Below are 13,109 nucleotides of genomic sequence, written 5' to 3' on the forward strand. Positions count from 1 at the left end.
AGGTTACAAAATATAGCGGACCTTCCAAGTGGCTTGTGGCAGACAGAATGAGGGTCCTAGTGATATTCACTCATAGTTGGGAAGAACACCGTTAGCACTATTATTATTTTTTTCAGCTGATTCAATTATCTAAATCACCAATCACAATGATGGCATTAGATACATAAATTTGTAGGAGAATTGAAAAAAGACTCTGGATAAAAAACGTTTGCTATTGCATACCTGGAGGAACCCAATACACAAAGAAATATCTCGTATTATAATAGACTGTATGATGTTTGCGATAATTAGAGTGTGGAGTCAACCTTTCCAACATACCGTTCAAAAGGATGTATAATATAGCGAACTGAAATTTAAAATTTGGGAAGTTCTATCTCTCAATTGTGGTTTCGCACTTTGTATATTTTAGATATTAGACCTCATCAATATTTTTGTCTCCTTACCACGTTTCTGCCATTGTATGTTCTGTGTAAATTGGGTTTCCCTTTACTTCCACTGCATCCATTCAGACATTGTGTCATAAGACAGTTAACTCAGAGCTGATGATAATTCATTGCAAATCATAAGGTATGTATATGAATACAGGGCCAATTGTACCCAGATATCAATGGGTAACGATACCCTCATGAAGATCACAATTATTGACACTACCAGGCCAAATATCTGAACCTGTACTGCATGGGCCACACTCAAAGCTCTCTAGCTGCATCAGTATTAAGTAAAGGAAAATATAATGTGACTCTAAACATACGAAAATGCTATGGGTGGAAGCTACACCATTCATGTGTCATAGGATTATGAGAATGTTATCCCCTTGGGCCCAGATTTGGAAAGAGAATTCCATTTTTAGAGTTTTTGTAATTTAATATTTTCTGCTTTTTTCTCACCAATGTAAATTAATGTCAATTTCACCTTCTGGACAGGAGTTAATCTCAATAAACAATGTAAATGTCCCTGCAGTGAGCCTTTGGCCTTTCTGCCCAGTTTCTAAGGTATTCTGCACATAGTAGATGACTGGAGGGTTTCCAAGGCTCTCACCGTTTCTTAAGGTCTCAAGTTCAACTTTTCAGGAAGGTGGGAAATGTTTTCCTTCTTTGCAACATTGGATCCCTCCCAGACTCACTGGATCCGTTCCATGTGAGAGGTCCTGCATGTGGTGCTACTGGAAGATGCTGATATGTCTGTGTAGCGGTGAGATGGTTTGGCGTGGTATCGAAGGGTTAGGCCTATGGTCTGAGAAGAACTTTGCATTGCTAAGAGAACATTCTACCATTTTAGAATTTGCTGAACAGGATTCAGTAAGAATTCCTCTGGCAAAATGCGCTAATCTCACAACAGGAAATACAACATAGTACAGGGAAATGGGTTCTGGATTCTTTAGTGAAATTAAAGCATTGTTTTAGGAGTACACACCAGTGACAAACTAGCCTGACCTCATGAAGAATCAACAACGAGCACACTGCACCCCTGAACAAGAGTGAAAAAGTGGAAACAAGGATTTACTTGCTTGACAGATAAAGAAACTCCATTGTGACTGTTGGAGGAGAAATGGGAAAGCTGGCTCAACCTCATGACTAAAAGGTGCTTGATGCAAGCTGGGAACAACAATCCATTGATGTCTTGCACTGATATGAACTTCTTGCATCCATGGGCCTGATGTACATGAAAGCTGAGAGGGGCGTGGGCGTCAATTTGAATGTTCTACACAGGTAGCCAGGGGCAGTTTTCACAGGGCATTTTAAATACAGTTTCTGGTGTGGAGTTCAAAGATCATACTGGTGGGGTTTCACATGTGATCCAAGTATTGACAATTCATTCAATCTAGCCCGAAGGATGGTCTTCATAAGATGACAACTATTCTAAGCATCCCTCTGCTCTTTAGGATAACATATGGCATCACGGTCTGAGTGAACCTTTAGTGTTTTAAGCCATACACATGTTGTATGCATGCAAAAATGTAACTATAAAGACACGACCCCCACGATCAAAACCATCATCTCAAGCAACCAAACACATGCAACTCGTTAAACCATACCAGCATAATAAACCAACCAGAGAACTGTATAGCAAAATACTGTCCTATTGACTTGTAAACCTTTAAGAAAGAAGCAAACTAAAGGCCCCATTTAAAAAGGCATTAATGAGTACAGGAAATAGAGTTCCTTGAGTACTGTATAACATGCTCTTACATGCACTTCTGAATCAGCCCAAAACGTCCAACTCCCTGTATGTAAATAGTGCAAAGAGGGGACGGTCCTTTCTGTTTGTATTAACTCTATGTAAACGGTCCCTCAATATTCCTATTTTATTATCTGGTTCACCAAAGCATATACAAGTAAGTAAAAGATTACTATACAAATACTACTTTGCATACAACAAAATGTCTTTGTGAGTAGACCTCAGTGTAAATACACTTTAGTCTGCATTGGAAAAGCTGCCGGAGAAAGCTGCAATATTACAATTCAAGTTAGATTGATAATGCGATGTGCCTCCTGTACACTGAGCTGCCCTCTTTACGCAGCAGAGCACCAAGATGGGCAAAGCACCCACAACAGAACAGAGACTTTCTTCAATAGCTCTTAATTTAGGACCATCTTGCTTAGAGTGAACCAGGGGCTCCTGAAGTGAACTGTGTGTTCAATGTGCTGGAAAGAATGGGCCAATAATCTTTATTACTGATAATGATAATATTAATAATAATAGTGATGCCACAAATGGGGCAGGGCATCTGGGTATGCAGATATGACTCTCAGATAAAACAGACCAAAAGATGGAGAGCACTTTGCCATTAAACCTACAAGGGGGAGAAGTCTGCCTGTGTTGTGGAAGCCTGACTTTATGGGTTAGGAGGAAAAGGCCCCTTAGACTTCAGCCCCCACCTAAACTATAAGGAAGTAGGCATCATCGAGGGTTTGTATTAGCCATAATTTCAAACCTAAAGCAGACCTTCTGGGCCCTCATGCCTGTCTGTGTGACCCTCAAGACTCTTGGGGGCATTATTAGCATTTGGCAGAAGCGACCTTTTGCCAAAAAGTGCCGGATGGTTCGCCCACCATCTTCATTCAGGCTGCACCTGACAACAACGCATTCTTACCATGGTGGAAGGGACGTCAGGCACATTTTGGCTAATGTCCTGCAGTTACCCAACTTTAAATAAGGCCCAAAGATTTCAAACAAACCCTCGGGTCTATCTGCAGGAGGAGACATGGGCGCCACTGTGCACTTTCTCCCTCCTGTGAAAACCTTCAAGGCACTGCAAGGATACGAAACAAAAATAATTACATAACAACTGTGCAAATGTACTATCCCTGGCTCTTCAGATGAGCGTAACTGCTGCCCACCCCCTCACCCCCCCCCCCCTCTCCATCCCCCGGTGCTTAAGACCCTCTCGGGTGAGTAGCACGGTGATTGATTGATTGATTGATCCCTTGATAAGTTACGTGAAATTACCAGGGGAAAGGTCTTGGGTCTCTCTCAACAAACCAAAAGTAGAGGCCATCTGATAATGTTAGCAGTTTACGACAGCACAATAGGATTGTATTTTTAACATCCATATTTCCAGGCAGGGTCTGGATAGTGCTGTGAAGTCCCTCACCGACCCAAGATGGCCGAACAGAGGAGGCAGGTAACAATGACGCTTTGATGGTTTACCTTGCTTTCTGGTGTTTGTAAAGTCACTTAGATATTGAACCCCTGCATTCAAACTCCATGGCCTGCACTCTAGGCCCTGTTCACCATTTTGAATCTCCACTCGAAGCTAATGCTCAGATGCACCACGATGGCCAGACTGAGACACGCCTTTCATTAACTCTTCGACTGAAGGCAAAAATACCAGGACAAAGCTTCCTTACCTAGCACCTGGGTGCTGTTTATCAGTGTTTTGATTATTAAAAATAAAACTCAATGATTACAAAATGTTTACCAGAGCTTCTGAAAAAATCATAGTGGTTAGTATTCAGCCAACTCACACATCATGCCCCATGAAAGTTAACGGTGCATGCAACAGGCAGACATGCACAGAACAGTAAGACACTAAACTGCAAAGCATTTCCACCTGGCCCATTTAATGAAATATGGCACATGGTTGAGTAGATTGAAAGTATAGTAGGAGTAGCGCGTTATCTCAGTCACAGTCCACACCACTAGAAAGAGAAGAACGCTCTCCTCGTTCTGGATCTGCAGAAGGAGAAAAGAAGGACTGGTTACCTGCTTGAAGTCTAGCCTGCAGTCAATGCTCACTTCTGCTGTACAAAGAGGATTGTAGGGTTTTTACAGGTCCATCTAAGGGATCATCTGGAATGATTTACGAACTTTAAACAATATGGTAAGTGACCACTTTGGAGCCAGCACATGCTGCACATTAAACCACTATAGCATATAAATAATTCAGGGCCATTGGAATTATGCGGCATAGGAAAACCAAAATATGTGGCAAGAGAAGGCAAATTATGTGGTATAATGTGTCAGATTTTGTGACAAAATGATTTCATTATTTTGTCATTTTTGCATGATAACATTGTCAGGACATATGTTTCACCTCACTAGTGGCAGTTTATCACCGAAATACATCAAGCAACTGCAAGGTGACCAGTCAACCTTTGTGAGGCGGCTTCCACTGCGTTGCAACACGTGTTGCAGAGGTTCTAGGAACTTTTGATCCGTGTGGGCAACAAACTATTTTTGTTTTAACACCTGAAAATTATGCAGCATATAATTAATTATTAGGCAAATGTGGCAAATCCATATTTATGTGGAAACCCCGTGTCCACAGTATTGCATAATGCCAGTGGTCCGGCATATGTTCTTGCTCTAACCGCAACATTTCAAGCCCACTCAAATGTGGTCCTCCATTGACCATGGTTTTTATAGTTAAACAATTTTTTTTCTTCTTTTTCGTGCAGGACTAACTCAGCATAAGTTTGAAACAGATTACCAACGAATAGTGACTACAAAACAGCAAAGGCATAGCATTAAGATACACAAGGTTTGTGGCATAGCCTTGCCCTAACTGCATAACTTCAGTGGCACCTAAGTGGCTCAACAAACAATAATTTCCATCCCTAGTAATGGAATGCATGGAAGGCTCTCTGCGCATTCAGTTGTCTCTTTTACGTCTTCGCTGAGTAGGGGCACACGCACTGCAAAATCTTATCTAACAAATCTTTACAAGACAAAAGCTGGGGCACACAAAGTTCTCAATAAATGAATTCCTAGTACCAACATTGACTCTAGTGTTGGTACAAGATGGCCACATCAGGGCGGCATCTATGAAAACAAATAACATTATTTCAGTGGTGTTGGCCATTTTGTAAATCCCCTTGATTGTCCGGATCAGGCATGACAGCTGTGATAAGATTCCACATTTTGCTGCACAACTCTATCATTTATGAAAAATATAAAAAATAAAGCAGAGTTCTAAAAGTATATACTCTGGTCTTTAGCAGAAAACTATTATTTTAGGCTCCTGTGGCACATGCTCTTTTTGCTGCGCATCCAATATTTCATAAAGTAAAATATTTTCAGATGGGCACATTCAAGCATTTTACGCTATGAAGAGAAGTTACTCTTAGGTACTGTGGCAGATTTAAATTATGGTATTATTTCACAAACTCCCTTTTAAAAACGGGCCATACTTTTAGTTATTATGCTTTATAAAGTGTTTTAAATGTGTTGTTCAGCTCAATTAAAAAAAATGCATAGCAAGCCCCATAACTTTAACAAGCGATAATGGTAGCCAGAACAAAACCCCAAAGTTCTCACCTGGTACAGGCTTAAGTCTCCCATCTAGAAACGTTTTCCTAGTCTGAAGACTGTAAAGATATGCTATGGACAACGTGACTGATTTGAAGTTTCACAGCAAAAATAACGCCTGCTGACTTTCAAGTCATAAACAGTGTAATATCTCCACCTGTCGGTGTAGTCCCGGAAGACATATTTAATAGATAAAATGTTGATTTTCTTGAAATCATTTCCAAAGAAAAAAAATTTAAAAGACACAATTTACTGCCCCAGAGCATACAACAGTGTCACTTAAGCACTTAAGCACTCCACATATGCCAGTCAAGAGGGAAAAAGGATCTTAAAATACTAAAGTCGGACTATGCTCATAGTTTAAATTGAAACCAGCGCTCCTTGATGGAGATTTGGTATTACAAATACAAAGTATTTCCTTCTCTATCATGGAATTTTATCCGGTTTTAATAAACAGCACAACTGAATGGCAAGCGCAACACTTCACACCGGGGGCGAAATATCTATGAGAATTGGAATAAGGGAAAAGATCGAACTGAGCAGGCACACAGTGCAGACAGTCTGGTCAATTGATTGTCCTGGAGTCAGAATCAATGAAAATTAAGGTCTCCTAAGTGGGAGGAGAGAACACTTTGCTAAGGCAGTCCCAATAGAGACATGCCCTTTAAACTGGCTTCTCGCCTGGACCCTACTATGCTATGTCCAAACAAACATATTCAGTGCTTAATTTGTAAAATATTAAGTGCCAGGGCTCCGACAAGGAGGCCACTGCAGCTTGCCCCACCAATCGCCAGTGTCGTCGTTGCCAAAACAACTACTAACCATCTCTCTCGCATATAAATGCGACAGTTCAGATTATTCCAGGCTCCCAAAGATAAAGGAATGGTTGGGGAGGTAGGTATTAGCATTTTTAATGTATACTGTATTCCTAAACTACTACTGTTCTGCTCATCTCTAAATTAGATGAGCAGCGCCACCATGTGGTGGACTGTTCTAAATATGTTGTTGACAATTAGGTGCCGGTGCTTAGCACCGGAAAGCCACGGCCCAAATTAAGCACTGAACATATTGCATTGCAGCCATCGACTCCACCACACCCCCTGAGTCACATGTAACTTTAGTATATCTAAACTACGCATAACGCTCCACTCAATGTCCTCGTCTGTGAATTTCAGGCCATATTGTGGCTTCTGTTAGTAATAACAACTCTAATGACCCAACTCTTTTTGCTTGAGAACCTACAGCTTATTCCGGCCCAATGAGCTGTGTATTCTTGTCTATTTATAAAATCTGTAACACTATATGGAATGTGTTCACCAATAATCCTCAGGCCTACATTTCCACTCTGCTGACTGTGTTCTAATGTAAAGCCATGCAACTATTTGCAGCCTTTCTGGTTGTTGCATTGCAGGCCATTTCAATAGCAACAGCATCCAGTGCTGTGGCATGACACTTAAACATCAACTCATTTGAAATGGATGATCATGTATAACAGTCGCAGGAGATAGGACAGAAAAAAATGAGTTGCATGGATCTCTGAGAAAATGAGGAATTCTAAAATGCTGAACGTCAGTAGCTTGGCCCCACAATTAAAGTGCCATTACCACAAATACTGCACTCAATATTAAGTGTGAACAATCTCGAACCCAAGTATACACCTCCTCCCAGAAAATAAGTGCACTTTTCTTTGCTATTTTTTTCTTTTTTTCACTGCCCGTCACCCCTAAGGATTTTTCTTTCTTGTTTGTTTTTCTGATTTTGGAACCTTTTGTTTAGGGGTAGGGATACTCCTATTCTCTGTAACATCTTGTCCATTTCTCCACCCCCTCACCAACTCTTGACTTTTTTTAACGTATTATTGATGTTATGTTAATTTTATATTTATATTATTGTTAAGTGAGTTACTAAACATATATACTAAGTATGTTTTAGTGAAATAAATCTTATCTTTTTGTAACAACATTTTTAGTATTGTTTTCTATTATTATTCAGCATCATTTCTCGAAAAAATATTTTCAATATTTTTTGCCACATTGAAAAATGCTGGTTATAGTATGTCTTGGGATTCTTATTTAAACTTCAAATAATTAATTGTAACTGCGAAGAAACTATTGCAATACACAGAATAAACTCTGGAGGTCCTAAAACAGTTTACTCAGGATTACGAAAGAAACATTGGCAGAGTAGAGAGCAAAATTAAAATGTGTAAGAGAAAAGAATGGGAAATGTGAGAGCTACACTGACAACCTGAAGTAAAATGTGAGAAAAGAAATGTGATCAGCGGTAATAAAAGCAGCAGGTAAGTCTAGAAGTATTATGGAAGAAAGACTAGCAGTATGAGCCTTGTGGAAAGAGTGTTAAACCAAGTGCAATGAGTCCATCCCCGGCCCAGCGGAACAGCTGTGGAAATGAAGCTAGAGTAAATCAGGTCAATTTCTAAAATAAAAGATTGTGCAAAATCTTATGCAGGTGGTGAAGGGATCAAGAGAGGAATTCAAAGAATATTCACAGTGGAGTCACAGTCACGAGATCCAAACTAGACACCTGAGATATAACCAGTGCTTTAAACCGGTGTTCTTTACCTGCAGTGAAAAAGAGAGCGAACAAATGGAATGAGCTGTAAAAAAGCAGGTACCACTAACTGGAGAGTTATCTTAAAGCCAAGGCTGCTCCTCTTACACAAGGTGAAAAGTGATCGATGATATACATTTAAAATAAATGGAGTGCCAAAATCAGGGCTTAGTCTCTTCTGGTGCAGCAAGTGCAGTGCACCAGGGTGCTGAGGCCTGAGAGGACCATTCAATCCTCATTATTGCTGCATTTTGCAATTCAACAGGAGCTAGGGGGCAGATTTCCTTCCTTGCACTAGGGCCCATGACACAAATGGTTAACGGTGCAGGTGCAGTCAGGAGCAGAAAGCACGTCTGAGCTAATCACACTTGTGGGACAAAGAGGTTAGAGAAAGCTTGCAGCCCATTACAAGGCTTTTTATAAATCTGTGGATCCGGTAGATCTCATCCGAGGACTCCAGCTGGTCAAAGCACCCGAAACCTTCGGTGAAACTATTGTAATTGTATTTATATAGCGCTTACTACCCCTGATGAGGCGGTGAAGCTATGAGGGGAAATGAGGAATTATTGGGGCAATCAGACCCAGAATCATACATTCCACCAATAATTGTTGATTTCTCTGGAGAACCTCAGGGTTTCACCTAAAACCAGTGCTTTAAATGGGCCGGTGCTGTCCGGTATCGAGTACCAGCATTTTTTTATTTTGAGAAGGGAGAGTGTCTGCACTTCTCAAGAGAGATGTAATAATTTTAATTGCACTTCTCAGAAACAAGCAGGTACTCTGGTACAGGGTACCTTCACTTCTGTGTTCCTATTTCAAACACTTACATCAGCCCCCGAAGATTCCATTAATTAGTAAATCTGGTACACAGGGCCGGCCTCGTAATGAGGCACTTAATGTAAACATCAGATTTTACAATTACATCTTCACTGAAACAGCAAAGATACTGAAAACAAATAATACACGGGGAGCACATACCTGCTTTATACTGCTGGTGACAAACCAAACCATGAAGATTCTTGAACTCACTTGGACTGTGGTAACGAGCACAGATGTGTGCACTATTCCTTGAAACAAAAACACGTCAAATACTCATCACAACATGTTTATTTCATTTTCATTCACCAAATGAGGAAAGACAGGACAGAACTCACCGACGGCACAATGGACGAGCTGCAATGAAAAAATACACAACTTGTAATGCAGAATGTGAAAAGAAAATCTAAAAGCAAAGAACCATTGCGAACAGCAGGATGAAACTAATCATGCAGGAAATGATGGGGAAAATTGCAAAGGGCTTGGCAATACAGCTGGATAAAAAGGCGAAGCTGAGGCTAAACATAAGGCACATCACATGTTTAATATATCCTTTAACACTGGGGTTTTACTCTCCACATATATGCCAATCACCGCTGCACGACTGACTCTCTGGTTTGTTTGCCTTTTTGGGGATTGGAGAAAGTAAGCAGGTGGTTGTGCTACCGACAAAATACAGGTGGATTAACTCACAATTAAATATAAAATGGTGCTTCGGCACCAAAAATATATATATATGTTTGAAGATGACTAATGTGATTGAGTACTTTATGCCACATAATCTATTTGTGTGATTGTATGGTAAAACCATGAATTATGAAGAACTGACACGTATGGCACTGGTGAAAATGAACATGGCGGCAGTTTTTGTACATTGTTCAACTCATTACCTGTATGATGTGGCTTCAGAAAATAGGCAATCCTAATCTTCATAAAGCCACTTTCACCAATGCCCCTACGTCATTCGTAGATGGCTCCACTGCTACTATAGTTAGCGGAATTTATAGCTCTCCAGCCAATTTCTATAGGATGTGTATGCTTCAAGAAAGAAAGGCTTATGTAAGAAGCCGTTCATACTTTGCTCTATCGTAATGAAGTCTCTCCTGATCTTTGACAGACCCGACAAACCTTCATAAAACCCGATAAAGCTTCATATAAACCTGACCCTATTCCATCACATTCAACTGATGCAGCAAATCATCTAGATGATTATCCTCCCGGCAACAAGCGTTAGAATGTGGAGGACCAGCTTTCAGATAGAAACCACCACATTGCCATTTATAATCTTTAAATAAATTGTCCTGACTCCAGAGGCACACACACTGTCCCACTATGAGGAAGGAAAAAGCCTAAAAAGCACTTTCACCCTCGTAACTATCTAAAAACGCCCATTCAGGTGGGGGTTAGACCCCCAATCTTGGTGTTTCCGGTAGAGAAGGCTGAGCGATGGTCTGCTTTACTCTGCCCTACAATGAACTGCAGCTGAAGTAAAAAAAATAGTTCCAGGTCCCTAGCATGAAACGTGCCAGGAATTATAAAGGCTTTACAAAACCAGGGGGCTTTGCTAATACTTTTAGATGCAAGCATTAACTGTCTCTAGGAAACTTTGGATACTCAGATCCCGGAAATGTAAATTTACCACCTTCAGGTAATTTATTTATTTATTTTTTTAATTTATAAGGCGCAACAGCTACCCAAGAAGGGTTTCCCGGCGCCAAGACACAGCATAATGATGGCAGGGGAATACTGGCTGTTCAAGTTATTGTTCGAATAGCCAAGTCTTAACGTGCCTTCTAAACCTGGCATGATTTTCCTCCTTACGAATGAAAGGAGGGAGTGCGTTCCAAAGGGATGGTCCAAGGTGGGCGAAAGATCTGCCTCCCATTTTTGCCAGTTTGAATCTTGGAACGCAGAAGTTGGCAGCTGATTGCGAGCGAAGGTTTCGCTTGGGAGTGTAGGGATGAGCCAACGCTAGAAGGTAATTGGGTGCAATGCCAGCTTTAATTCTGAACATGTAGTTCAGGGCTTTGAAACGGATTCTACTTTCTACCCTGAGCCAGTGGAGTTCACGGCGGTAGCTCGAGACTCCGGAGTTTTTGGGGATTCTGCACAGTAATCGAACAGCTGCATTTTGGACAAGCTGTAGTCTACTGACTACCGCTTTGTTGGAACCAAGGTACAGAATATTGCCGTAGTCAAGCCGTGATGTTATGAGGGCATTGACTACGTTTTTTTGAGTGGAGGAGGGCAGCATCCAAAGGATTTTCCTCAGTCATTTGATAATGGTAAGGCATAGGCCAACAACTTTACTGGCCTATTGATTCATGGAAAGGGAGCTATCCATGATGACTCCCAAATTACGTACTTGAGTAACTGGGGTGGGAAAAATTCCCATCTGACTGGGCCAGTGAGAGGGATACCAAAGATCTCGTTGTTTCCCTAAGAGAAGAATCTCTGTTTTGTCTCCGTTAAGCTTTAATTGATTTCTTGTCATCCAGTTAAGGATGCTTTGAAGCCCTAACTTAAGGAGAGACGGAGATGATGGACAAGATTCAGATAGGGAGAAGATAATTTGGGAATCGTCGGCGTAGGTCATGAGGGTAAGTCCAGATCCTTCCGCTAGGTCGGCCAGGGGTCTGAGGTACAGATTAAAAAACAGGGGGCTCAAAATAGATCCCTGAGGCACTCCGTGAGGGGCTTTAAAAGTGTCGGAGCAGGCCAAGGAGGATGTAATTTGGAATGTCCGTTGAGCCAAGAAGGACCGGATCCATTCGAGCGCTTTCCCATGGACACCGTTTCTGTATAACGCCTTGATGAGTGTTTCGTGGGATATGGTGTCAAAGGCCGCGCTCAGGTCTAACAGCACGAGCGCGACCGTTTGACCATTATCAAGGAGGTTCCTAATGTGTTCAGTAACTCCTAGGAGGGTGGTTTCTGTCGAGAAGCCAGCCCGAAAACCCGATTGCGAAGGGTGCAAGAGCGAATTATTTTCAGCAAAGGTGGATAAGACCGAGTGGACGTGTCTCTCCAAGCATTTGGAGAAGGCAGGGAGCAAAGATATAGGTCTATAATTTGCCGGGAGTTCCGGATTTGCTGTGGGCTTCTTTAGCAATGGCGTTATCATGGCATGTTTCCAAAGGGCCGGAACTGTGGAAAGTTCTAACGAAGAATTGAGTGTATCCACAATGATTTCCAGGGAGCGATCGTCCAGTTGTTTAATTACTTTGATAGGAATCGGGTCCCTGGGGGAGCCGGATTTGATGGTCTTAAAAATGGTCTTCAGTATGTTAACCGTGATGGGAGGCCAAGATTCCAGGGTGTTCTCACAGGAGGGAGCATATTCCATGTCAGTAGTAGGGGATAGTTCATCTTTATTTGTTTTAATGTCCCTGATGATTTTCTCAATTTTTTCGGTGAAAAAGCAGGCTAGATCATGACATTGATGAGTGTTAAGAGGGGGAGCAGTAGCTGTGGTTTGTGCACCTGCAAGTTCTTTAACCTTATTGAACAGAGTTTTCGGCTTATTGGTAGCTTCCATGATGGTGTTTGAAACAAACAGAGCTCGCGCTTTCGCGCAAGCAGCGTGGTATAAATTTCTGGCTTCATGGTAGGTCTTTTTTACGTCAGGGGCGTAGTCTTTACGCCATTGACGCTCAAGCACCTTGCATTTCGATTTTTCAATCTTCAAAAGGTCATTAAACCATGGGGCAGGGTGACGGTGTCTGTTTCCTTTGATATGAGGGGTGGGTAAGCAATGATCAGCGGCGTCACTAAGCCATTGTTGAGTAGCTGCTGCTAAGCTATCCATGTTATGACCTTTTGTAGGAGAGTTTTCATGGAGTGCAGCGTTAAGTTTTGCCATGTCCAGTAATTTCTAGTTTTTCCTGGATGTAGCTGAAAAAACAGATTGTATACTAGTGGTAGGTGGGAGATTAATGCTAAATTTTACTAGATGGTGGTCAGACCAGCAA

General features: G+C 41.5%; 1 protein-coding gene and 1 long non-coding RNA gene across 3 annotated transcripts in view; one reads left to right on the plus strand and one right to left on the minus strand.

The window, feature by feature from the left end:
• Positions 1-13,109, plus strand: part of LOC146789390 (uncharacterized) — a 245,062-nt gene that overhangs the window by 132,543 nt on the left and 99,410 nt on the right. The window lies entirely within an intron of this gene.
• Positions 1-13,109, minus strand: part of HACD1 (3-hydroxyacyl-CoA dehydratase 1) — a 194,344-nt gene that overhangs the window by 115,514 nt on the left and 65,721 nt on the right. Inside the window, exons 3-5 of one of the 2 annotated variants that reach the window (XM_085631518.1) lie at positions 9,477-9,495; positions 9,301-9,383; positions 4,055-4,176 (exon numbers count right to left, since the gene is read on the minus strand). In XM_085631518.1, coding sequence (XP_085487644.1) covers positions 4,055-4,176; positions 9,301-9,383; positions 9,477-9,495 — 224 coding nt within the window. Of the gene's footprint in view, positions 1-4,054; positions 4,177-9,300; positions 9,390-9,476; positions 9,496-13,109 lie in introns of both variants that reach the window. The other variant, XM_085631517.1, reaches the window with a different exon arrangement.

The sequence above is a fragment of the Triturus cristatus genome, chromosome 10, assembly GCF_964204655.1.
Source record: "Triturus cristatus chromosome 10, aTriCri1.1, whole genome shotgun sequence".
Classification (NCBI taxonomy): domain Eukaryota; kingdom Metazoa; phylum Chordata; class Amphibia; order Caudata; family Salamandridae; genus Triturus; species Triturus cristatus.